Source organism: Quercus robur, chromosome 5, assembly GCF_932294415.1.
Source record: "Quercus robur chromosome 5, dhQueRobu3.1, whole genome shotgun sequence".
Classification (NCBI taxonomy): domain Eukaryota; kingdom Viridiplantae; phylum Streptophyta; class Magnoliopsida; order Fagales; family Fagaceae; genus Quercus; species Quercus robur.
Window position 1 is genome coordinate 57,405,804 of NC_065538.1, and position 22,143 is coordinate 57,427,946.

A 22,143-nucleotide genomic window follows, 5' to 3' on the forward strand; every position below is an offset into this window, starting at 1 on the left:
ATTAAAGGAGGAGCTAATACCATAATCATGAGGGAGGTCAATGACATATGCATTTGGGCCCATTCGTTTCAATACCTTGAATGGTCCGGCACTACGAGCCTGCAATTTCTTAACGGTCTCAGAGGGAAACCGTTCAGGTCGAATCCGAATCATGACATAATCCCCTACATGAAACTCTGCATGACGTCGATGAGTGTCAGCATGAATTTTATATTGAGAATTACTTGCCTGAATTTTTTTGCGAATCTCATTATGCAAATCATGAATATGTCGTGCAAATGCCTCAGCAGACTCAGAAATCCTATCATGTGGGGACATGGGCAAAAGATCTAAGGGCTTCCTAGGTGTATATCCATGCACAACCTCAAAAGGACTAGCACCTATAGACCTATTGACAGAGCTATTATATGCAAGTTGGGCTACAAGAAGAATAGAATCCCAATTTCGATTGGCTTCACCCACTAGACACCGAAGGAGGTTGCCTAGACTACGATTAACCACCTCAGTTTGACCATCAGTTTGAGGATTAAATGCCGTGGAAGATTTCAATTTGGTGCCCACTAAATGCCACAAGGTCTTCCAAAAATAACTCATGAAGCGAACATCCCTATCAGACACTATGGTTTTGGGAAGACCATAAAGTTTGACAATCTCATCAAAGTAGAGTTTTGCAATCTTAGAAGCATCAGAGGTCTTAGAACATGGTAGGAAATGAGCCATCTTGGAGAAGCGATCAACAATTACTAGAATGGAATCATGCTTCCTAAAGGTGCGGGGCAAACCTAACACAAAGTCCATACTCACATCCTGCCATGGGCGATCTGGCACAGGTAGAGGTGTGTACAGGCCAGTGTTTTGCTTGCGATGTTTGGCTAGTTGACATGTACGACACTGACCAACTATCTTGGCAACACCCCTCTTAAGACTAGGCCAATAGAATTGACGTTCCACTTCCTCAATTGTCTTGTCTCGGCCAAAATGACCTGCCAAGCCTCCCGCATGTATTTCCCAAACTAGGAAATCTCTTACTGAAGACCGAGGGATACATAACTTGTTGGCCTTGAACAAGTACCCATCTTGAAGGGTATAATCATCCAGGATTGGTCGTGGGGCATTCCTGAGGCTAGTGTAGAGGTCCCCAAAATCGGGGCATGACTCATAATCATCCTTGAGTCGTTCAAACCCAGTAACCTTAACACTCATGATGGATAGCAAAGACACCCTTCGACTTAGTGCATCAGCAGCCTTATTCTCAATTCCCGCCCTATGCTTCACTACAAAGTGGTAGCGCTGCAAAAATTCAACCCAACTACTGTGCCTAAAATTTAGCTTCTTTTGGGAATGGAAATAGCGCAAAGCTTCATGATCAGAGTAGATAACAAATTTTCGAGACAACAGGTAATGGCGCCAATGCCAAAGAGCTCGAATAATGGCATAAAACTCTTTGTCATATGTGGAGTACTTTTGCTTAGCGTCATTCAACTTTTCACTGAAATAAGCAATTGGGTGACGCTCTTGACTAAGTACTCCCCCTATACCAATACCTGAGGCATCACATTCCACCTCAAAAGGTTTGGTAAAATCAGGGAGACGCATGACAGGTGCCTTAGTCATCTTTTGCTTTACCTCATTGAAAGCTTTAGCAGTAGCTTTAGTCCAAACAAACTCCCCTTGTTTCATGTAGTCAGTGATGGGGGACATAAGGGTACTAAACCCCTTGATGAATCGGCGATAAAAGGAAGCGAGCCCATGAAAGCTTCGAATTTCATGGATATTTTTGGGCTCGGGCCACTCCACAATCGCTTGAATCTTTTGGGGGTCGGCAGAAACTCCCTCAGAGGACACTATGAAACCTAGGAAGACGACTCCATTAGTGAAGAAAGAACACTTCTTGAGGTTGCCATATAGACTCTCCTTCCTAAGGGTAGTACAAACTTGAGTTAAGTGGTCTAAGTGTTGTTCCCTAGACTTACTATAGATGAGGATGTCATCAAAGTACACAACCAAGAATTTCCCCATAAAAGGCTTGAGCACTTGAGTCATCACTCTCATAAAGGTACTAGGAGCATTGGACAATCCAAAAGGCATCACCATCCACTCATATAAACCATCCTTCGTCTTGAAGGCAGTTTTCCACTCATCACCCGAACGAACCCTAATTTGATGATAGCCGCTTTTTAAGTCTATCTTAGAGAAGATCATTGCTCCAGCCATCATATCTAACATGTCATCCAACCGGAGGATAGGAATCGATATTTCACAGTGATCTTGTTGATGGCACGACTATCAACACACATCCGCCAAGTTCCATTTTTTTTTGGAGTTAAGAGTGCAGGGACCGCACAAGGACTCATGCTTTCATGGACAAAACCCTTCCTAAGTAGTTCTTCTACTTGCCTTTGCAACTCGGCATGCTCTACAGGGCTCATCCTATAATGAGGCAAGTTAGGTAGGGCCGCTCCGGGCACAAATTCTATGGCGTGTTGTATGTCACGCATGGGTGGTAAATGATCGGGGAGTTCCTCAGGGAAAACGTCCTTAAATTCCTGGAGCACTAACCTCACTTCTTCAGGTTGCTCCTCACTGGTCTCTCCACGTAGTTCCCTGGCAACTAAGACAAATACAATGGACTCTTGAATTGCTACCCTTTCAAATGCCCTCGGACTTATGATGTTCAGGCCTTTCGCCTTTGGTGCTTCTGTCTTCTTGCTCATGCCAATTGGCTTGGGTTTCAAAGGAGTGAGCACAATCTTCTTACCTTCAAACATAAATGAGCAAGAATTGGATCGCCCATGAAGGGTGACATCTAGATCATACAGCCAAGGTCTACCTAAGATGATATGCCCTACATCCATGGGAATCACGTCACACCATATTTCAGCCTTGTAGGTGAGGAATTGAAGTGGGACAACACATCTTTCTTTTATGGCTATGGAGGAAGTATCCACCCAAGAAACTTTATATGGGTTAGGGTGTGGGGTCAATTTCAAGCCTAGGCGGGAAACAACGTTAGAAGACACTGCATTAATGCAACTTCCACTATCTATGATAACCTTGCAGGTTTTGTCTCCGCACTTAGTGTAAGTTTGAAAGATGGCACTCCTTAGCCAATCATCAGCGTCTCTTTGCTCTGCCAAGGCACACCTTATCACATTCACTCTAAGGACACCAAAGTTCTTGGAATCATCAACTTGGGGAGAAATGGCTTTAATGTATGCGAGATAGCTAGGATCATCTTCCCATTCCGCTTCAACATCTTGGGCTTCTTCAACATTTGGATCATACACTAGCTCCTCAACATCTTCTACCTTTTCATCACCCTCTTGAATGACAAGGGTCCTAGAGGGACATCTAGCAGCGATGTATCCAACCCCATTGCATTTGAAGCATTGGAGGCGAGATCCTAATCTTGAAGGCTCATTGACCACACCTTTTCCCTTGTCCTCTTTTTCTAATGGGGTGCTATTGGGGTTGACTTTAGGGGGTAAGGCAAGTCTAGGTTTGCTACCAAAAGGTTGAGGGTTGGCGGGAACACTTCGGGGCTCAGAACGTCGCCAAAAGATAGATTTGAATGCTAATTCACAATTCCTAGCGAGGTCATATGCTTCTCTTAAGGTAGTGACTCCACGGGTGATAATCTCGCCTAGTAGGTTAGCATTTAAACCTTTCTTAAATCTATTGAGTGTGACAACCTCGTCCTCGACTATTCGAATTCGCCTCTTGAACTCCTTGAACTTTTCTATATACTCAGTCACAGGAGCAGTGCCTTGCCTTAGGCGATCCCATTCCTCAAGGAGGGAGCTCTCATAAGTTGAAGGAAGATAATTCTTTGAGAGTGCACCCTTCATCTCAAACCAATCAGTAATGGGTGGCTCATGTCGTCGCCTAATGCTATCCTCAAGGTCCTCCCAGAAAAGGTCGGCTCTTCCAACTAACTTCATCCTAGCATACCTCACTTTCTTATTCTCAGCCCAATGGTAGTAGTCAAAGAATTTATCCATCTGACGTAACCAATCAGTGAAAACCCATGGGTCCAGGCAGCCGTCAAAGGTGGGTGCTTCTATCTTTTCCTTGAACATTCTATCATCATAATCCCTAGGGTCATTGTGATTATAGTGATCATGTTCAAAGTTTGGAACCCTATGAAAGTAACCGTGGTGATTTTGCCTAAGCAGGTTATCTCCTTCAGGTCGAGTTTTCTCCAACCAGAGGAGAATGATGCAGGAGACGCAAGAAAATTATTATTTAGTATTATGTATGTTTGCTAGTCAATTGTATTTTTATGTTTTAGGTCTTATTAGTTTATTGGGTTATTAGTATTTTAATTTAGAAGCAAGGGTATTTTTGTAATAAGGCAATTAGGGTTTCTTAGCCAATTAGAACTAGGGTTTAGTAATCCTTTATAAGCAACTTATTGTACTCCTTGAGGGGACAGTTGATATTTTGATGAATAAAAACAATGGCCGTTTGGTCTTTCTTTGGTCTGGTGTTGACTTCAGGTCTATCCTAGGTGCTGACTCCTAGTGGTTTCCCTGCTTGGTGTTGACTCCAAGCAAGGCCTAGGTGTTGACTTTTAGGTCATATAATTTATTTTTCCGTTATTTCAATTTTGTTCTGGTTGTCCTGCGTCAATGGACTTCCAAGCTAGGTAGAGGGGTACATGGGTGTGGCTTGTGGAGAAGTATCCACATGGGATGGGAGGATTTTAGCAAGAATATTCGCTTTGAGGTAGGGGTGGGGGATAGAGTGAAGCTTTGGGTAGATCTATGGTGTGGGGATTCTCCACTTCAATTGACTTTTCCGAATGTGTACAGGATGGTCTTTGATAAAGCGGCATTGGTGGCCTCTTCTCTTGAACGATTGGGGATAGAGGAGTGGAGAAGCTGGGATGTTCATTTTATTCAGAGACCAAATGATTGGGAAATGGGTGGTGTGGATGATTTTCTTCGTACCTTGGGCTTAAATCTACCTCCCACTGAGAATAGAGATCGTATGCGATGGAAGTTGACAAAGAATGGGGACTTTGATATTCAATCGTTCTACAATAAGTTAAGAAGCCCCTTGCCCATTATTTTTCCTTGGAAAGGTGTTTGGAAGGTTAAGGCTCCTCGGCGTATTTCCTTCTTTGTGTGGACTGCTGTATGGGATAGGATCCTTACAGGTGATAATTTGAGGGGTAGAAGGTTGGATTTTGTCGATTGGTATATCATGTGCCGCAGTAATGGGGAGACGGTGGATCATTTGTTATTACATTGTGGAAAGGCTTATTGGTTGTGGACTTTGGTGTTTAGATCCTTTGAGTTCTCTTGGGTCTTGCCAAGATCGGTTGCAGATACTCTTTTTGGTTGGTGGAATTGGCTTGGAAAGCATTTGTCTAGCATTTGGAATTTAGCTCCATTATGCTTGATGTGGTGTCTTTGGAGGGAGCAAAATAGGAGGACATTTGAGGACATGGATAATTCGGATGACTAGCTATTGGCCTCCTTCAGTGGCACTTTGTTTGACTGGTCTAGGGCGTGGGGACTCACCTCTAGTGATTTTCTCCCTATTTTCCTTAGCTCCCTTCTATGTACTTAGTATATTTCCTTTTCTTTATCTTTACACTCTTTCTTTTCCCTTTGTATTTTTCTCTCTGCTTATGTTTTTCTGCATAAGGTAGTGTTTTTGAATATAATCTTTATTACCTATCAAAAAAAGAAAAGATCAAGAGTTTTACCTGCAGTTGTTGGAACTATACAGTCAAATAGGTTCTCATGCAATGTTGGCTTCAGAAAAAGGATTGGTCGGATGTCAATTCAGTTTGATGAGTTTTAACCATATAAGTTTATTGTTTTAATATTGAAAATATATTCATAGAATTGAATTCTAAATAACCAAATTTAAAATTTAATGTAGAAAATTTAAATAACCTTGAATAGCATTGAGCAACTCTCCCCAAATTATGAAATTATCAGTTGTCCATTTATTCCTAGAAACTAATTCATTATAAAGATCTAAAAATAAATCCACCAAATTTAATCCCAATCATCAATTAGTCACTTACTTGTAGAACTATTTCAATATAAAGATCTCAGACAAAATCCACCAAAATTTTGATTAATGCAAGGTTCTACAAAGAAATCCTAACCCATAATTGAATTTCAACTCCATACTCTTCCCTAACCTCAGATCTAACCTAAATATTAACAAGCATTTATGATTGAAATTTCGAAGTTGGAAAATAAAATAAAGGTCAGTAGAAGAGAGAGTGTGCATGCGCTCACATATCTATCTAAAAGTTTGAGTTTTAGGCCTGGACCTTTGATACAAAACTGTAAGTGATCAAAGGACATTCTTGATGAGGCCGTTGAAATGAGCTAGTGCAATCAAGGCCAGGGCCAATCACGCAGGACAATCAAATTGAGCATTAAGCCAAGGTGATCTTGCTATCCATAATCCAATGTTCTTGTACATTTGAATTTGAGGTGATGACACATAAGAGAAGAATCTCCCTCTCATTCAAAATTAGTAACATATTTGTGTATATGCCCATTTTTGAGTGAAAGATAATGCCTTGATTTAAAATCCATTGATTTTAGATATTATTTGAAATTCAAGGCTTTTAAAACTGTAAGTGATCAAAGGACATTCTTGATGAGGCCGTTGAAATGAGCTAGTGCAATCAAGGCCAGGGCCAATCACGCAGGACAATCAAATTGAGCATTAAGCCAAGGTGATCTTGCTATCCATAATCCAATGTTCTTGTACATTTGAATTTGAGGTGATGACACATAAGAGAAGAATCTCCCTCTCATTCAAAATTAGTAACATATTTGTGTATATGCCCATTTTTGAGTGAAAGATAATGCCTTGATTTAAAATCCATTGATTTTAGATATTATTTGAAATTCAAGGCTTTTAAAGGTTTAATATCTTTGGTGGATTTGATCAAATCTAGATCCTTTATCTTTTAATACTATCCAAATAAGGTATTTGGATTTTAATACTTTATTTGGATTGTATTGAAAGACAAAAATGACTTATTGGCAGCAACAAATCCTTGCCATATCTGTGATGGGCCATAATTTTGGACCCCTCAAGCCTCAACAATGATGTTGTCCAAAATGAATAGTACTAATAAATAATCACCAATGAATTAATTTTCATATTTTAACGTCTCTCTCTCTCTCTCTCTCTCTCTCTCTCTCATATTTTTTTTGTTCTTCAACAACCTCTGTTGCTCAATCAATTTCTGATGGACATAGTCAACACCGAAGCAGGTGAGAGAATTTGAAATTGTAAAACCATAAAAAACTAAAACTGTGTTTGTTTGAATGATAATTAAATTGAATTGGAGTTTTGTAGTTGAAATGAAATTGTTTGTTGTTTGAATTGGTTGGCACTGATAGAGTTCTTGAGCTGTGTCCTGTTGCTACAGAGGCTACCAGCTTCATCTCTCAAGAAAATTGCAGAAGTTGTCTTTGTCAATCGCTATGGTATTGCTATTGCTCTATTCCATTTCTCAATATTACTATTATTATTTTTGTTGTTGTTGTTTTTCAAAAGAAATTTTGAATAGTGATAATGATAGAAGCTAATAGGCAATAGCTATCATATTGTTATAATGAATAATAAACAGTAGGTAATTGTAATTATAAAGTGGGAACATTTGTTTATCTATCTATTATGAATTATTATTAGTCAGTTTTCTTAGCTACTAAACAGTAAAAACATAGAGCGGCGATGTCATGGACCAAATTTGGATATTTGGAATCTTATCCATTCATGTTTGATGTGGACTATATGGAGGGAACGGAATCGGCGTATTTTTTAAGATGTGGAATGCACTTCTTCTCAAATACAAGCATCCTTTATTGTTTCTCAAAAAAAAATAAAAATAAAATACAAGCATCCTTTATTAGTTCTCTTTATGAGTGGTATTTTGTATCAGGTCTTACTAATAGTAACTTTATTAACTCCTTCATAGAGTCAACTCATATGTAGATATTATCCCATTGTAATTCTTTAGGCTACTTCGTGTTTATTTTCATGATGTAGTCTCTTTTCAATAGTATTATTTTTACCTATTAAAAAAAAAAACACAGTTTGTTCTTTTCAGTACCAAGTTATGAAAATATGTAAATGGGATTGGATTTTTTTGGGTAAAAAAAAAAATAAATAAAGAAGAGTGGAAGTGAAAATTTTCATGCTTTCTAACAAAGGACTAAACTGATACCACAATGAAGGTTCTTGATTCAATTTCTCTTTTTGGAATTTTTATCATGTTAAGTTTTAGTTGTTAGATATTATTTTTCATATGAGATTTTATAAAGATTAATGAAAAAGTCGTATAAAATATTGGGTACTTTAACTTTTATTAGGAAAAAATATATAAAATGTGGATGTTTGTATAATGTATTGCCTCAGTAATAAACTTATACCTTTATTCTCATTTTATGAGATAGTTTTGAAGGCACTTCTCATGAATATTTGAATTTTATTGGTGCATTTTGAATTATATTTATATTTTTATACAACAATTAATAAATTTTAAAAAAATTTGGGCGGACTGGCAACCCCGTAACCCCTGCACCTAGTTCTACCCTCGCCCTTTTTGGAATTTTCTTTACTGAGATGGGTTAGCAACAACTTTTTGTTTGTTAATGTGTTTGGTTGTAGATCCTGGAGAGTATGTTGTTCATGAGGGTGAAAGTGCTGATCAAGTTTACTTTGTATGGGATGGAGAGGTAAACTTACCTGAGATAATCTCTTTCTTAGAGTGATGAATATTCTTTTTTTTTTTTTGCAAAAAAAAATTCCTTGGAAGGGTGATAAATTTAAAAGGCTGAAAGTTTAATCTCCTGGTTTACAGGCTGAGGCTGTTGGATCTGTTGCTGGTGATGAAGAAAGTTGTCCAGATTTCCAATTGAAGCGATATGATTATTTTGGTTATGGTTAGAAACTGTATTCTGTTTTTGTTTTAATTTGTAAGCTATTTATTGTTGTCTTTCAGTCAAATATGAAAATGTTGGTAATTTAGTTTATTCTTGTTATCATCTACAGAGTTATGTTGATCGGTTTATTTGTGAAGATTTTATATATTATAAATGGGTTTTGGTGCAATGGAGGGTGTTATTATTTCCAAAGTATCTCTATATATGATATGTTTCGCACAAAAGGGTGCATAAAGTTGTTTGTTATTTGCTATATTGGTACCTTTTTTATGACAAATTGGTGGCAATGATGGTCAAAGAGGCCTTAACTCTATGTTGCTTCTTGTGTTATTTGCATCTCTGTATATATGCCTAAGATGTTGCCAAAATATTATGGGAATAATGCGAACTTTTTGTTGCAGGCATGTCTACACTTGTTAATGAGGCAAAAGTAATTGCTTTGACTAAGGTAGCTGCATAATAAATACATTCACGTGTATATCATTTATCTTTGTCTTTTGCTTTCCCATAACATATACCTCATGCAGACTCCTCAAGCTTATTGAGATTTACCTCCAAATGCTGTTTATGTGTATGACTGTAGTAAGTTTCTAATGTTTTGTTTGTCATGGCAGCTGACATGCTTGGTGCTACCTGGTGAACATTGTAGTTTGCTGCAGAAAAAATCAATCGGGAATGCAGAAAAAACCCTCGAGACATGCTCACTTGTGGAGAGTATATTACACTTGGAGCCAAAAGAAGTGCGTTTTTAAACTGTTGTTTGAGAATCGTCTGTTTTGGTGTTGAGTGCGTATGCTTCTGCATAAAGCTTTTTCATATTGATTTTTCTTGCTAGCATATCTTGTTCAAGCTTTCTACAAGTACAACTATGCTTATTGTGTTTTTGTTATTGTATTCCTGATTATTTTGTTTTTATGTTGACATGCTGAGCATTACAAATTAATTTCCTTAAGAAATAAATGATTTAATGAAAGCTCTTAAAATTTTCATTTAAATCATATTATGCTTGTCAGATCAAATACAAAGAATTGTGAATGTATAGATTTAAGAGGATTAAAAGAAGAAAATATATAAGCCTATTGTGGAAATTTAGAAATAGTGAAAAATCATCTCAACTGGCATACAAATGCATTGGACCCTCATTTCCAAGCATGGGGGGTTCAGCTGCATGACTCTTATCCTGTCATTCCTCATGGCTAATGCCACATCCTTCTTTTTATTCTTTGCTTATGTGTACATCCCTCTGCCTTTACCACCTTTTGGACCTTCTCGTGTTCTTTGGTCACCTTTTACTGGAAATCATTTTAAAAAGTGCTATAGCTATCGTCCTTTACAAAATTGTAGAAGGTTTTCTTAGGAATAGGCTACATCTGGTCAAAGATTTTTTAGTATAAGCTGAAATAAGATGAATGCTCCAAAACAAGATAAAGTGCATTGGGATGCTTGACTTAGGCAGAAATTTTCCATTTTGGTCTCCAGTAGTGGCCCATAATGAGCTGAAACAAAATGAAATAAAAATTAATGCCTAGAAAAGAAAAGGAAAAAGAAATAGAAATTTACTGCTTTGGCCTTTGGTTCTAACTACTTCGACTTCTATAGATATCAAATTTCATTTTCTTAATAATTTGCTCTAGCATTTTCTGTACAATGTTTATTTGTCTAACCATGAATTTCTCATGTATCACCTTCTACAATTTGTTTTGTGTTCTGGGAAATGCTTGCCATATGTTCATACAGAAAAGCTCTGAACTTTGGCTTATGCTAAAGATTCGACTTTGTTTTTCCCTTTTAAGGTAAACATATTCTGGATCACGTTACCAGATGCACCAAAGTTTGGAAAGGTTTTTGGAGGACAATTTATGGGACAGGCAAGATTAAGCTGTTCTCTCTCTCTCTCCCCCCCTAACTGGCATGTTTTGTAAAACTAGTTTCCAGTAAACACAAGTGGCAGAATCTTTGGACTAGGACATATTAGAGAACTTGTATACTTGTGCTTGTGGCAGGTCAACGTTTGGGAAGATTTGTCAGTGATATTTATGAACCTTTTAGAAGAAGGTTTTTAGGGTTCAAAATAGAAAATATTTGATTTATGGTTGAAAAGAGAAGAAGAAGAAAAGGAAAAAGGAAATTTCAAATCTGCAACAGTGGCCATGAAGATTACCTGTGAATAATACTATGAACAGTACTGCAAGTAAGAAACGAAGAAAAGAAAGAAGAGAAAGGGAGGAAAAAGAATACTAAGGCCAACATGCTTCAATACTCAAAACACCCAATAATTTATTGATCAACTCTAACTTCTTTGAGTACACTTATAGATCCTAACCTTAACTTCTCTTAGTGGAACTAGGACTCTTACTTTGACTACTAAACTTAACCCTAATTGAGTTGAACCAAAGCCAACGCATAAAGTTCCATAAACTAAATAAGACTTACCTAATTAATAAAAGAAAACCCAAGGCCCATAATAATGACCATACCCAACAATTGTAAAATTACGAAAATACCCTTGGCTCTACAATGGCTAAATTTAAAAAAAAAAAAAAATTTATAAAATCTAATTAACTACCATGGACTTTGTCTTAACCTTTGACTTCCAAAGAGGATATTGTTTCTATAATCATCCTATAGTTGCACTATTGATCTTCCTCTTATTCATCTGCATTTATAATCTATACATATCTAATCATTTGCAAATTCACTATATCATGTGTTTGTGAAATTTGAGAAATGATTACTTTCTTGGAGTGTGGTCTATAAAGTTGAATGGGGAACATGCCAACATATGGTTTAATGTTTACTGTTTTTATATCTTTAAAGGAATTTCAAGACACTTATGTCAATAGAGTGACTTACTCTTCTTCAAACAATTGTTTATATTACCTTGATATACTTTTAAATTACCAATTCTCACAAAGTTTAACCTATTAGGGAATGACAAATTTAACCATTTAACCTTAATTCTAACACTCCCTCTCATGCGTGGGTCTAAATTCCTCTTTAATGAGTGGGACCCAACACATGGGATTTTAAACAATTTAAATAGGAGGTAAAGTGGAGATAGGAATCAAACTCAGAACCTCTTGTTCTGATACCATGTTCAATTACTAATACTTCTAAAAGCTTAAACTATTAGGAAATGATGAATTTAATCACTTAATCATAATTCTAACAATACTAAACCAAAAATTGCATCATGCTGTATGTAGAATAATTTTTTCATGGATCTGGATTTCTCTGTGCATGAATTTAAGTAAAAGATAAATTTGAATATTTATTACTGTCAACATTTATTAGTATTTTTTGGTAGTTGCTATAAGAATACTCATCCTTTATTTTTACTCAGTGTATTACATTTTGGGATAACACGTGCAGTTCAAACAAGTATATTTTATGCATATAGATTGAGTTTTTTGATTGGACACAGACAGTGAATACAACTTGGAATCAATAATGACTGCAGCTTTTAATATACACAGTCTTTAAGATGATTTGTGCTGTGCAGGCATTGGCTTTGGCATCAAAAACTGTTGATTGTTTAAAGGTTGTCCATAGTTTGCATGCTTATTTTCTTCTTGGTGGGATTTTGACAGTATGTACATTTCTGACACCTTGTGTTGAAATTCTGTGGATAGTTTCTTCCCAATGTTATTACTCCTCTGTACCATTTTTTGTCCATCTCTCTTTAGGATGTCTCATAACAGATGTCCACTTTCCAAAATTAATGCATTCATTTGACTTCCTGAAACTGCCTTTATGTTTTTGAATTGGAATGCAGTAAAAATAATAAATATAAGGGCAGTAGTTATGCAGATATTAATTGCATGTGTGACTGCCATCAAATGGTAAACCAGTGCTTTGGCAGTTTTCTGGTTTTTTTTTTTTTTTTTTTTCTTCCTCAATTCTACAGACTTTGGTTAAATTCAATTGATTATCTTTATAATTAATTTTTATTTACAACTTAAATGGAAATATATAATTACCTATGTAAAAAAGAATCTCAATAAAGTGTCGTTAATTTTAAGGCTTTTTAAATTTCGTAGATATTAAATTTCAGTAATTATTATTATTATTATTATGTGTCATTTGATATAAATTGCACATATCATTTGATAAGGATATGTGTCATCTGTAATTAAGTTATATCTATTATCCGTTATCTTATTTTTTGAGATAGTCTTTTAGTTCTAGGACTGAAATTTGCACAAAATTAGTTGTTACTTGGTGTAATGTGAATCACCTTGGAGTTTCAACATTGAATTGAACATTTTCTCAGCTTCAATGTTAATATTTTATATAAAAATATATAGATTCCTTGAGACATTCAATTTATGAAGATTGACAAACAAAAAGGGATAGAGGGATTGTTATTATTATTATTATTTTGCCTTTTTATTTTCCGGAGGATGTATGTTGGTCTGTAATCTAGCTAATTGAAAGATAATTGTTACTTGTCCGGTCTCAATTGCAGTAACAAATAAGTAATAAGTGTAACAAAATTGTTCCCCACCAACTTTATGTTAGACTTTATATTCTCTTTTATCTTCAGACTTTTCTACCTTATGTTCTTGAGAAAAGACAAAAAAAAAAAAAAAAAAAAAAAAAAAAAAAATCAGGTGGAGTCATCCTGTATGTCACTTCTCCCCTCTGATTATTTTGCCATTGCTTCCCATGCGTGTGCGTGTAACTCTAAACAGTGGCATCCATTTTGACAGAAATACTACAGTCTGACTTGATTAGACTAAAAAAGTGATTGGAGGTCCCAAGTAGGCTCTGTAACAAGTCTAGACCCTGTTTCAATAGTTCTTTTTATGTTTAAGCTTTCTTGCCTCTGAGCCTCTTGTTGTCTGTGTAAAAAACCCAAAATATTCTTCATTTTTACCTTTTTAGTGACTGCATGAAGAAGTAAAAGTTCGAAAAAATTATGGCTTTGAAATAGTTTTGTGCTTGACGTTTTCATGTCAAATTGTTGATTCAATATGTTGTGGGGTTCATGCAATGTTGAAGTATATGCTGTTCTGCAATTCTGCTACAGGAACTATTATTATATCTTCATGATTATGGAACTATAACTTAAATTTTCGCACAATGCTATAAATTTCTGGTACCCTAATCCATTATCCCTTTCATGGATTAAAATTAGTGAGAAAGTTGTTAATGGTACGCATGTAAATATGTCTTTGTAGTTCCAATTATATATCAGGTTCAACAAGTACGTGATGGGAAATGCTTTGATGCCCGAAGAGTAGATGTGCTACAGAAGGGAAACATTGTATTCACGTTACTTGCTTCATTTCAGGTATGAGTTAATTGCATGTTATTGAAATTTTCCTGAGTTGAGTTTGGCCAGTGGTTACTTTGATCATCATGCATTTTGGTTGCTATGATTTTTTATGTGGTTTTCAAGGTGTGAATATTTAAAATTATTTTAGTGTTGCAAATATAACATTCGATTAAGTTGATTTTACAGAAAGAAGAAGGGTTTGAACACCAGGAAGTAACAATGGCTTCTGTACCTGCTCCAGAGATGGTAACTAATATGTGCTTTCCATTTTTTTATAAAACATTTTCCCATTTCTTGCTGTTTTAATTATTGAACTCCAACTTGTAGCTTCCGTCGATGGAAGAGCTACATGAGAGACGTCTCACGGATCCACATCTTCCAAGGTAAGATTTGTACTACGCAATTCACAGGTTCTTGCTATCTGCCCTTGCATATGGACATTCCATATCTCCACTAGTTAGATTAAATGATTCATCTGTCCTCGTGTATTGCATATTATTCTATAATTTATTGGTTCTTGATTATTGTTTTGTTTATTTGTTTTCTTGCTGGTGTGTTTTTATGTACTGTATAATGATCACAGTAAACACTAGGTTTGGGAGTTTTTAAAAGAACAGAATGGAATATAGTGTATTTGGAAGTTTTAAAAGAAGGAACAGAAATAAAATAAATATATAGTTTTATTATTATACCCGATGCCTTTTTATTTATTTTTTGTCTCAAAATAGGGATACAATTGTTAATTTACCACCATTTCATTAAATGATTGAGTGTTCCTCCCATTCTGAGAAGGAATGTTTAGAAGGGAATGAGATGGAATGAGCATTCTCTCCTATTCATTCCATTCCTTCCTACTAAACTCCCAATTAGGAAAATGGTTGGAATGTTCTTAAAAATCCCTTTCAATTGTTCCACTCCATTCCTCCCCCTACACCCCGTCCCAAATGGAAGTTAATTTAGCTATTTGACAAGGAAAATCCTATTAGGCAAACCTATATGTTTCTCGGACAATTTATAAAGTCCAAGACTATAGTTCTTGTTAAATTGGAATTTCAGATATTTGTTGGAGAGCTTTATACTATGATCCCATCTTTCAACCTTCGTTTGGGAGTTCATAAGGAAATGAAATGAAATGTATAAGCAAGGGAAATGAATGGACTGGAATTAAGTAATCTTGTTTGGATGTTTAAGAAGAATGACTTGAAGAATTTGTTTATGAATCAAGAAATTCAAAATATAGAAGAATTAGTAAATTCTTTATTTGTTGTTCAGTAACTTTTAGGTTTGGTACAAGGCTGCCTCATTAAGCAACCAAAACCATCTTTAGGATTTAAAAGAAGGTAAGTTATATATTATATAGGAATTCACCATTCAAAAAATATATATATATATATATATTATATAGGAATTCACCATTCCATATGATGTTTAAATGTTTAAAGATATAAGGCTAAGGATGAATTCTCCACCTTTACTTGCTTTGAAGATAAGATGCTATTTTTGGTATTGTCAAGCTCACTATATAGTTATCTATGCTACATGGGAGTCTTAGGATACAGGTGGTATGGTTGATGGCGTACTTCTCTACCTGGCTATTAAAAAAAATCTACATACATTCATGAGTATAAGTTTAGTTTATTTTTTTTAATGAGTATAAAAATTTCATTATGAGAGAAAAGGGTTACAACCCATGGAAAGTACACAAGAGATACACCAAAGAGTCAAGAATAAGTTTAAAAAAACAAACGAAAAAATTTAGATGAGGTAGAAAAAAGAAAAATAATCACTGGCAGCAAATGCATGCAAGCACACCTACACACAAACACTGTGCTTTCTCTATATCAGATCCTATTTGATATAAGCTTGTGAGCATCCAGCAAAGTAGACCAGGATAGCCTTCTAGTTAGAGCCTAAGAATAAAGTGAACCATAATTACGTCTGTATTTGGCTTCACTTGAAGATAGGAACCAGAAGATCTGCCATATATGCGACCTGTCAACTTGTTTAAACTGAATTGTATTTAATGCTATCAATACTTCTCTGCTAGTCTATATATATATAATAGCATAAGCTGAGAGAAAGTGGATTCCTACAATTAAGGAGGTGGTGACAAATAGGATAAATGTCTATCCAAAATTCAGACATGTATTTTATAAAAGCGATACATTGTGTTATTTGGCAATGCTACACCACCATTTAAGATCCTTTCATTATAAATAACAAAAAAATAACCGGTTAAAATTAAAGAGTACGCATAAATAGAAATAGAGAGGCGACGAAATGCAGAGAGGCAACGAGGACACGGAGACAGAAGCAGAGAAAGACAATGAAATAGAGAGAGGATGAGGCAGCGACACAGAGAAAGAAACAGAGAAAGAGGCAGAACGGTGAACACCGCATTGATCGGGCACAAGAAATAGAGAGATAAATCGTGTTTTTAAACTTTCTGATTTCATACAAAGATGTTTTTCATTCTATTTTTTCCCCGAAATAAGGAGGAAGGAAGATGAAGCGGCCTTCAGCATAAGCACGAAAAACCCCTTTCCCAAGAACTCTCAATATCAGACCATTCTTTCTCGGTAATTTTCAACTAACCTCTTATCCTATTGTCTTCAATTATGTTTGCTGTCAATTTAGGGATTTCGTTGAAATCAGGGAAACAACGTAGAAGATCAAATTCTAAATGAATTGTTATTAGGAATTTTCTATTTCTGGGTTTTGTATCAAATTCTAACTGAATTCTTATTAGGAATTTTCAGTTTCTAGGTTTTGTTCCTTTGCTTTCATGAATTTCAGTTCCGTATTTTGTTTGTTGTGATTTTTTTTTTTTTTGGCTTGCTATCTAGGTCATTAGAGAAGAAGAAGGGTTATTAGATAAATTATAGTTTATTTCCATGGCATTGGAGTGTTCTTTTTAATCTAAACATGGGAGTGTATAATTGTGTCAGAAATTGGAGAGTGAACGTTAGAGAGAAATCCAGTCAGAAATAGAAAGTGGAGAGCGGAAAAAACTAAGAAGATAGTCACGCCTCTACCTCCATCAGATCCATACTCTTCACTAGTATGGTTTCTGTTTTTTGGTTCTTTAAATTTGGGGTCAAATATGCTTTAGGTCTGGGTATTTTCGTTAGATTGGATTGAATTCAGGTTTTGACTTAGATTCGGTTTTGAGTAAGGAATTTGGTTTATAATGTTTTTAATATCAGTTATCTATCTTAGATTTGGTTTTTTTTTTTTTTTGGGATATTTGGGTTCAATTTATTTTGGGTATATGTCTTTCGTCTTCAGATCTTCATGGATCAATTTAGTGCTGTACCTCAACAAAAAAGTTATCATCCTCTATTTCCATTCGTTCACATGTTCTGCATAACGTTGTTAATTTTCCTGTTTCGGATCCTCTTTCTGTGTAGTTTACCAAATTCAGCCCACTTTCTTTCCATTTGCATGTTCCTTTCCAGAAAATCGAAATTCGCAAACCAATTTTGCCTCTTCAAAATTTCCAAAAATGCTTTTTATTTTTTATTTTTTTTATATCTTTCATTGAACAAATATTGATCCTTGGCTTACCATAGAAAAAAAAAGGTTATTATGCCTTCTGGAATAATTGCTAGAGAGATAGGGTCAGCGAATTTTTTGGCTTAGTAGAGAGAGAAAAATCTGAAGACCACTGTCACTGTCAGGCCATTCTCCGGCCACTGTACGACTTAAAAAATTCAATGATGGGGTTATTCAACAATGAATTGGGCCACAATAGATTTTATTGGTAAGATCATATACATATTCAAATCCTGCAATATGTGTTTAGTTGTTTGCTGTTGTACCTATGATGTTACTAAATTGGACCCAATTTGAATTTTTGGGTTTCTTTGACTGCAAATAAAAATTTGCACTGTTCTACATATTTGTTTTTATTGCATTCCACATGTTCGATGAAATCCCTCTTAGACTAAATTTTATAAACAATTATTCTTTTTTCCTTCTATAATGATTTTAATCAGATAAGAATGATCTTATTTTGTAGTTAATATTTTCAATTGTAGATTAGAAGCTGCATACTAAAGAATTATGTTCTTGCATCCTTTATAAAGACAAACCATGTCGTTGTTTATGACATTAGTAATAAAAACGATCGATTGATATTGATATTAATTCAAATGTTATAAATACTGCCTTACCTTATGACAATAGTAAGCTAGAAGTTCAGTTGTTATTTTTTTTGTAAATTCTTGCAATCATGGACTAACAAAATTAGTGATCTGCTATTTGCTCCAAAGTTAACATCGATAGTATTATTGATGTGTAGGTGTAGAAAAAAGTTTTAAATGCCCAAAAGTAGATATGGTAGACAAGATTATCATCATGCAATTGCTGCTGAAAAGCTGCCAAACTTAAATCCTTTTGTAAGTTTTTGCTTCCTTTTAATTTACTTCTTCTATATGATTTGTAAAAAAATTTGGGATTGTTAAATGATCATCGCCCCATTTTTGTTATATTGTGGCCTTTTGTAATTTCCTGTCACTGAATTATTTAAAAACAAAGTTTTGAATGTGTTTATATCTATAATTATTTATAGCTATGAATTTATTTTCTTATGCTCAGCCTCTACCATTCCGATGTAAAGAATTATTGTATTTCTTTGTTTGTATGGATCATATTGTTTGAGTTTTGTATTTTGGTTTATTATCATTTACTGCTTTCGTAATTTTCTATTAAGGTTTGTGCCTATGAAAAACTTTTTGAACAATTTGGTGGGTTATTCCTATGAAAAGCATGATAACTATGAGTTTTGAACTACTTATTGCTTATCCAGAAAACACAATTAGATATATACAGATAAGGAAGTGTTTCTTAGAAAAGAAAATTAGAGTTTAAATGAGAATCATGTCCAAAAAAATTGCCACTACCAGTAAAGGTTTTTTTTTTTTTTTTTTTTTAATTTTTTTTAATGGGTTGCAGGGCTAAGAAAGCTGAGAGTTATGACACAAACATGAGTTATGAAAACAAGTTTGAGTGATTGCTTACATGTGAAGAGTATTAAAATAAAACAATGCTTGAGTGGGTTACCTAAGACTAGATCTCAGAATTTAGTAAAAAAAAGAGTGCTAATTTTGAAAAAAATTGAGCATATGAGAAAAAATGATGAGGTGTTTGGCTCAAATATTGTGGCTGTGATTTACTTATTTGTTCACAGTCAAGATTGTCCAATATATTTTAGAAGAAAGAAAGTATAGAAAAGACAAAGACAGGCTGAATGTCAAAGGGTTTAAGCGAGGTTTGACATGCATTGTAAAATAGGTGGTGAAGATTAGCTCTTTTTTAGTAGGATTTCTAGATGTTACTAGCATGTTTATAAAGCTTGCCAAGGTGGTGAAGGAAAATTTTTAATTATTCAAGTAGGAAGTAATTTTTTTTATAAATGGGTGTTAATTTTGAATGGAATTTCAATGTAAAGAAGACATGTCTGTAGTTGGGTATGACAATAATGATGATGGTGGTGGCAACAATGTTCCCTCATCAAGTAGTTTTTTCATCTTATTATTGCAATTTTTTACCGAAAGCACTGTTTTTCACCCTAAAAAAAATCTGATTGTGATTTTTTTTTTTTCCCAGCTAGCCTGGATTCCTTATGTTAATACTTACATATCATTCATGTTGGGCTGGCTGTGTTTGGTTTCTGAAATATTGGAGTAAGGTAATGTACTATTGGATTGGTTTTGATTAAGGGATTTGGGTTAGAATTCATTTTGTTTTGGGTTATTAACCAAATCCAAGTTGGTTTAGGTTGTAATGAAACTGTAAGTGGTATGTCATTATAGACTTTTTTAATATTAAATAATCACATAAGAACTTTTGCGGTGGAATATAGACTCAATAAGTCTATGTACTTTCGAGGTTTTGGACTTTCTTTCTTCAAGCCAGTGAGTTAGGCTACTTAGATTTGGTGCAAATGTGAGTTGGGTGTTTTATCATTTGATGAATTTCCTTGAATGTGTTTGATTATTGTTGTCAATCAGACTCACATTAGAGTTGTGACTGAGATTTACACTACTTTGACTCAAAAGAACAAAAAACCAAGCCCTCTCTCAAAAGTCTTTTTAAAGAACAGAGAATGCTAAAAAGAAATTTGCACTTGACCATAAATTAGGATTTAATATTGGATTACTTCAAAGAATTATGTACACTGTTTAATATTGAACTTCTTCCTTAGGTAAACAATATTGAACTTCTTCTTTTCTTTATTTGCAGCTTCATCCTGATACCAAACTCAGGATTTGCTGTCAAAATCAAAGTTTGAGAGGAAATTTATAACTTGAAAGTGGATGGATTTATTTCATCTTTGATTACTATGTTTTTAGTTATTTTAATTTTTCGACTAAGTCAATATAGTGTATTTAATTGTATTGTGGCTTTGGATCAGTTATATATCTGCTTGAATGCATCAAAATTTCCCTCATGTCTATTGAATTTTGCATAAGAATTTGTATCATGACTATAATGTAGTGATGTCAAATATGGTTCACCAGTTTTTTCATATTTTCAAGGTAGATTTTTAAAGCAGTAAAGCACAATCTTGATACAAAAGTTTGATAATCTTATACAAGTTGTTTTGGTATTGCATGTCATATTATATAGGCTATTGTTTTCTTCTCATCATCTATTGAGGGTTTTTTTTTTTTTTTTTTTGGAGAAAAGTAGTTGAGTGCATGCTCAGTTGCTTAATGGAACACTATGGTGTTTTACCCAAGAAATTTGATAAGTTAAGACACTTTGTTTTCTAAAACGGTATGCCATGGTTCAGATATCCAGATATAACAATCTAAATTTTTCTTTCCATTTCTTCTCCTCTCTTCACTTTTTTTTTTTTTTTTTTTAATAAAGAAACATAATGATAACAAATTCTTATAACTTTATTACTTCTAATGAAACCATTTTTACAATTATACGGAGGTTATCGTTTTCACCTCTTTTATCTTTTGAAAAAAAAATTCATTTCCAAAAACAAACAAAAAAAGGAGGAAAATTATAAATGCAACATATATACTTGGTTATGTGTGATTTTAAATGAAGCTAAGCATTGTTGGCCACAGAAATTTAATAGCAGAACAAATTATAAATGCAACATATATACTTGAATGCATGTAGCGGAAGCATGAGAACTAAGTTTATATTGAATGTAAAGTTTATTAATACATAAAATGATCCCGCACATTGCGCGGGTTAAAAGCTAGTTTTAGTAATTGATAGAGACAAGCGTGGGTTCGTAGTTCTGTTCTGTCTGCTTATGTTTTGTTTTGAGTACTGTTGCTTGTTTTTCCTGGGTAATGCGTACTTTGCAGTAATTGTGAAATTGGATGGATTTTCATTGTTATTGTAGCTAAAGATCATCTTTTGATTATGAGCCTAATAACTGAATTAAAGCTGTTGTTTGGTTAGATTATTTACTCTAAATTTTTCATCTTACATAGCTAAAATGTTGGTGTTTGGCTGATTCAGGATTTATGGGAACAAGGTAGCCGCTAGAAATTTCATCCCTTGGCCCGTTGAGATACAGTTTTGTGAGCCTAATGCTTCAACCAATGAGACTAAATCTCCTCCAAGGTTAGCCTGGTTTATTGTGTTGGATATTCATCTTTTCCTATGGGCTAAATATGCACATCACTTATTATAGAAATATGAATATGGTTTTTGCTTGCGTGCAAATCCATGTTTACAAGCCACATCTTTTGAGTACATTTTATTTTTATTGCAGTTTGAGGTATTGAGCGAAAGGTAACTCTCTGATGATCAGGCCTTGCATAGGCAAGTAAAACCTTTTTATAAATATATATATATATATATATATATATTTATATATATCCAAGGTGGGTTCTGCTTTACTTGAATAAAAGCTGAGCAGAATATCTCATAATGAATGAGCAATGTGGCCTT

General features: G+C 34.6%; 3 protein-coding genes across 3 annotated transcripts; 2 read left to right on the top strand and 1 right to left on the bottom strand.

Annotated features, from left to right (window-relative positions):
* Positions 1-2,219: 2,219 nt before the first annotated feature.
* LOC126728413 (uncharacterized) lies at positions 2,220-4,079 on the bottom strand. Its single transcript, XM_050434237.1, has one exon. The coding sequence runs from the start codon at positions 4,077-4,079 to the stop codon at positions 2,220-2,222; it is 1,860 nt and encodes a 619-aa protein (XP_050290194.1).
* A 594-nt stretch (positions 4,080-4,673) lies between these two features.
* LOC126726438 (uncharacterized) lies at positions 4,674-7,365 on the top strand. The gene is made up of 2 exons (XM_050431703.1): positions 4,674-6,416; positions 7,245-7,365. Exon 1 carries the CDS (start codon positions 4,690-4,692, stop codon positions 5,470-5,472), a length of 783 nt encoding a protein of 260 aa, XP_050287660.1. The 5' UTR covers positions 4,674-4,689; the 3' UTR covers positions 5,473-6,416; positions 7,245-7,365.
* Positions 7,235-21,943, top strand: LOC126728414 (acyl-CoA hydrolase 2-like). The gene is made up of 13 exons (XM_050434238.1): positions 7,235-7,259; positions 7,365-7,475; positions 8,659-8,726; positions 8,852-8,933; positions 9,335-9,381; positions 9,548-9,673; positions 10,727-10,801; positions 12,436-12,508; positions 13,698-13,712; positions 14,117-14,229; positions 14,401-14,460; positions 14,542-14,597; positions 21,709-21,943. Exons 1-13 carry the CDS (start codon positions 7,235-7,237, stop codon positions 21,881-21,883), a joined length of 1,026 nt encoding a protein of 341 aa, XP_050290195.1. The 3' UTR covers positions 21,884-21,943.
* The last annotated feature ends 200 nt before the right edge of the window (positions 21,944-22,143 follow it).

What these genes read in the sequence shown, in the direction of transcription:
- LOC126726438 (XM_050431703.1), top strand. Translation starts at nt 4,690, where the DNA reads ATGGGATGGGAGGATTTTAGCAAGAATATTCGCTTTGAGGTAGGGGTG.
- LOC126728413 (XM_050434237.1), bottom strand. Translation starts at nt 4,079, where the DNA reads ATGTTCAAGGAAAAGATAGAAGCACCCACCTTTGACGGCTGCCTGGAC.
- LOC126728414 (XM_050434238.1), top strand. Translation starts at nt 7,235, where the DNA reads ATGGACATAGTCAACACCGAAGCAG. An exon ending in CATAGTCAACACCGAAGCAG is followed by an intron (nt 7,260 to 7,364) that starts GTGAGAGAATTT and finishes AAATTGTTTGTT; the next exon opens with GTTTGAATTGGTTGGCACTG. An exon ending in TGTCTTTGTCAATCGCTATG is followed by an intron (nt 7,476 to 8,658) that starts GTATTGCTATTG and finishes GTTTGGTTGTAG; the next exon opens with ATCCTGGAGAGTATGTTGTT.